A 4,958-nucleotide genomic window follows, 5' to 3' on the forward strand; every position below is an offset into this window, starting at 1 on the left:
TATTGCAATAAAACGGCAATTTCATACTTTAACCCCTAATATTAAATGCATTGGTTTTATTATTTAAAAATGTATGTGTATTTGCATTTATTTATCAATTTTTATCTATTGCTTAGTAATCTTCACACACCATCATCTTTTTCCTGTGCAATACATAATTACTTCCATCCAAAGGTTGTCTGGCAGAAATTGCTTAACTCGATAAGACCGCCCATTGCACCACCACTTATTTATAATTTAATTGTATTGTATTTGTTTCCTTTTTTGGTGTACAATAAAGAATTGTATTGTACTTATATAAGTGAAAAAATTCTTTAAAAAAAAATTCTTTAAACTGTCAAATGACAGTAATTGTTTCAGATGGATGTCGTATGGAGGAGTAGACTCACAGGGCTTTCACAGTGAATAGTTTTATACCAAATTCCTTTCACTGCAGAAATCTCACCAAAGATCTTACTCCACATATCCATATTTAGGTTTCTAACATATGGGATGATTTCGGTAGAGGCAGGACTTAAAAGAAACCATGTTAGGTTAGGACATGAACTAACCAAACTAGTTGAGCGAGAGCAGTAGGCATTCCGCAGTAAGCGGACGTCGAGTGCCACGACCGACATTTCTGATTAATTTTCACAATAACTGTGGATCATAGTACTGTTTTCATAGTGCCCCATTTCCTGCTGTCTAGTTTCTGTGCTGCGGAAAGTTAGGCAATAAACTGAAGCATAAGGACATATTTGGTGCTTTCCAATGTCACATGTTTTCAGTAATGAGGTATCGACTACTTTATAGATGATAGTGTGATACTTAGCACAATAAAAACATTAATTATTAATATATCTACCTGGTAGTCTTCACTTCCTGGACATCCTGTTACATCCACCTCCAAGTCCTCAGGTACTTCAGAGCTCGTACTGCTCCCTGGTACGGCCAAATTCGACGTACTGTTGACACTAAGTTTCCTCTTCGAACCGCCGTTAGAAAGTTTTTGAAGACGCTCTATTTCCAGAGATAAATGAGATTCGAGTTCACCATGTCGTATCGTACAACTGCACACTGGACAATTTGGTAACTCCTGGACTTTTTTACGCGTTCTTACGGAATTTAGAATAACGTTCTCATTGTATATGTTGTTGTAACTAGTTGAAGGGCTGTTCAGGTTATTTAATGAGTTAGACGGCTGCTCCATGTTATTGTACATCAGTATAGGTAGCATTTCAAATCTTGTTTATGTTACACTTGGGACAAAAATCTGTTTACATCGCACTTTTCGTAACATAAAAATTGAAATTAACACTTTTAAATTGTTTATAGAACTTCGATTTATCGGAGTTAACTCATCTTGTTTGCATTTTTGGCGTATTTATTGTAATTTACACGTTAAAATTAAATCAAAACAATAATAACAAGACGATCCGCCTAAGCGATTTTTTTTTTCAATGAAAGTGACATAATTTTGCTTCATCCATAGCGTTTTGTTGCTCGTATAAATTGTTTGCAGTAAACATTTGATTAAAATGTTTAATATTTCTATATCAAAAAATAGATAAAGTCAATTTTAATATATTTTACATATTTTGTACATTTTATTGAACCAGATAATTATTTTACCTAATTTTCGAAATATAAATATAAAAAAATTGGTTTCTCTACAATCTTTGCGTAATTCACAGATAGATAAGTTGCATCAATGTAACGCATTAAAAATATGGCGTTTGAGCGGGAATTTCAAATGTTTAAATGTAAGGGGATTCGCTCTGGACCTTTTGGAGGGAAAAGTGTCGTTTTTATTTTGACTTTCAATTATTTTGTGAAATCTAGTTTAAAGTGGAATAGGATAGTGCTATTGTGCCTTAATCGAAGATTAAAACGCGAAATTATACGAATCTCGAACTAAAATACCCGTATCGGCCCGTTTTAAGGAATCCCGAGTCAATCCAAGCACGCCGCCTCAAATTGCCTATCCTCTTTGTGGCGGCCATATTTACGGAAACACATTTAAACTTCATGTTTAGGCTGATGGCTTTGCCAATTCCTTAATAAACTAAAAAAAATATATCATTAATTTCCCTTTCGGACTACTGGTTCCACTAGTAGGATTTTGAACTATTCATGTCTCCATTGATGCTGTTAAGATTCGTGAATACTTTTGTATCCATCGCTGTGCTAGATCGCAGAGTGGACAAATCATTAGAAAATGTTTGAAAGTGAGTGAGCTTCCCATTATCCGTGGCGTCTTTTGCTATGGCGTCAATAGTCTAGTTACTTACTATACCTGAGTGGCCTAGGATCCAGGCCAGAGAAAGTCAAAATCCTTGGCGGATGCACATGTATAACACATTTCTAATTTACTCGTTGAATAACAGAACCTACAGAAACCGGTAGAATTTTGTTGGTGAGAGGTAAAGGAGTTTAAGTCTATATTTTGGAATTTACATGTTATTACAAACATAGTTTTAGAATGCTAAAAACTTAGAATAATAACGCATAGAAACCTAGCCCGCACACGCTAAGTGAGGCAAATTGAAGCGCTCCCAAAGAGCCTACACGAGCGAGCGGGCCTTCAGTGCTCAAGGTCAACTTGCACCGCGAACAGCTCAAGAATTTTATCTAAAAATAACGAAATGTGTTGTAAATGAGTGTAAAAATACGTCAGACAAACATAAAATAGACACTAACATCACATTCCACAAGGAAGTAACGCGTTTCAACTTGTATTTTTATATAAATATTCACTAAAACCGAAAATTAACCTACTACTAAAACTAGCCTACATGAATTTGATTTTTGCCTCACTTGTGACAGTTCGATTGATATGAAACCGCTCATTTAGTGCAACATTGACTTAATTGCAATTTTGACATAATTGAATTAAGACTTAATTAATTACATATTAACATCCTTTATCCAAATTTGCCAAAATTACAATTACATCAATGTAGCACCAAATAAGCGAAACTATCATTCTATGCGTTATTATTCTAAGGCTAAAAATCATTGTCTGTTATTTAACATATTTTATGACTTCATAGCTTCATTCTCTTTAAACGCTCTGTAGTAAAAATTATTATTTGACACTTGGTTCTTTACCTCTCACCTACAGAATTACTAACCGGAATATTCAATACTTGCGAAGTCCCAGAAGGGAACCATCATTAAGTAAAAAGATCGTTTTCGTGACTGGTATTATTTTACGTTATATGCCATGAGTATGTAGGGTAAACAAGGTGGAATGTTTATTTATTACTGAAGCTCAGCACTTTTTGATGAGCCAATTCCTGCCAGGGCCAGCTCGTGCCAGTCGTTCGTTGGAAGCTCCGATATCGCGCAGGGGACCGCAGTGAGGCCTCCCATTTAAGAGTCGTGAGTCTAGAACACGATTCCTTAAAATCTTCACGATAGAAATAAACACAAACTTACCTCGAAATTTAAGAAAACCTCTGCATAGAATAGGTAATTTACTTATACCAATTTTTTTTATCAACTGTACTAAATTGAACAAGTATACGATACGAGACCAAGAGCGTCTCGACAACGATGTGCTGATTACGAACGTCGTTGAGGGAGCCGGTGAAAGTGTGTTGCACATCGTAGCGACTATCGGTACCAAGCTCGGTGTGAAGCTGGACGAGCGGGACATCGTCTGCGCTGAGCGTCTGGGTGTGCGGCGCGAGGGCGGTCGGCCAAGACCCATAGTAGTGCGTCTGGCTCGGCGGGTGACCCGTAGCGAGTTGTTGCGGGCGGCGCGCGTGCGCCGGGGGGCCACCACGGCCGACTGTGGGCTTGCAGGCGAAGCACGCCCGTTCTACGTCAATGAGCGGCTCACGCGCCGAAACCAGGAGCTCTTCCAAAAAGTCCGAGACCGATGCCGGCTTGCCTCGTGGAGGTTCGTATGGACCCGGGACGGGCGTATCTTTGTTCGACGTGCTGAGGGCGAACACTCGCACCGCGTACGCCGGGAGACTGATATACAAAATATTTTTCGCGAACAGGTTGTTGGTGTTCAGAATGCGCAATAAAATCTTTTGTGTTGCCGTTACGTATTGTCCATGTTCTGTTATATTGTATGTTTTCATGTTTTTTTACAATTGTAGGTACTTTGTGTGGTACATGGGTGCGTTGGCAAATGATGAGGTCTGTAACAAAACACAATCACACATTAACATGCTATTTTTATTATTATTTACTTTTAATTTTATTGTATTCAGCCACGCGGTGGTAAAATATCACACACCTTTATTTATCATAGTTATTTATGTATTTTACTTACACAATGGATGCTGCCCTTTTCAGTGTTACAATTATTTTCCTTATAGCACTTTAAAATGACGCCTTCCAGGATGCTTTCAGTTGGACTATGGAATGCTGGTTCTTTGGGAACTGGACATGATGAATTCACAGCCTCCATGTGTAACTTTGATGCAGATATCGTCGCAATAAACGAGACTTGGTTGCGGGAGGGTGAAACGGGTCGTGCTCCGGCGGTGCCAGGCTACCGACTGAGGCACGTGACGCGGCCACTTGAGCTGCGCTCGCGCGGAGGCGGCGTAGGATTTTACATTCGCCGAGGTATTGCTGCGAGAACCATGCCTCACCCTCCCTCACTCCGTGTTGAACAAATGTGGCTTTCGTCTGTTGTGTGCGGGGCCAGGATAATTATTGGCACAGCCTACCGTCCGCCGTGGTCGGATGCCGACTTGTTTTTCGACACACTGACTGACACAGTCTCGTCTTTTGGAAACTATGATCGATTAATAATCTTAGGTGATTTTAACATTGACTTTATGAATACGACCGACAGGTATCATAAATGTTTAACCGAATTTTTGAATTTATTTTCACTACAACAAATAGTTAAGGAGCCGACACACTATACTGACCATAGTCAGACCACGATCGACCTAGTATGCAGTAATACAAAAATACATAGCGTACACGTAAACTACATACCTGATCTT

General features: G+C 38.9%; 1 protein-coding gene across 1 annotated transcript; it reads right to left on the reverse strand.

Moving 5' to 3' along the window:
• Positions 1–3,458: 3,458 nt before the first annotated feature.
• LOC113234388 lies at positions 3,459–4,644 on the reverse strand. The gene is made up of 2 exons (XM_026469698.1): positions 4,271–4,644; positions 3,459–4,136 (listed from the first exon to the last, which is right to left on the reverse strand). The coding sequence occupies exon 2, from the start codon at positions 4,074–4,076 to the stop codon at positions 3,459–3,461; it is 618 nt and encodes a 205-aa protein (XP_026325483.1). The 5' UTR covers positions 4,077–4,136; positions 4,271–4,644.
• Between the last annotated feature and the right edge of the window lie 314 nt (positions 4,645–4,958).

The sequence above is a fragment of the Hyposmocoma kahamanoa genome, unplaced genomic scaffold (genome assembly GCF_003589595.1).
Source record: "Hyposmocoma kahamanoa isolate Upper Pololo Valley unplaced genomic scaffold, ASM358959v1 84, whole genome shotgun sequence".
NCBI classification, from domain to species: domain Eukaryota; kingdom Metazoa; phylum Arthropoda; class Insecta; order Lepidoptera; family Cosmopterigidae; genus Hyposmocoma; species Hyposmocoma kahamanoa.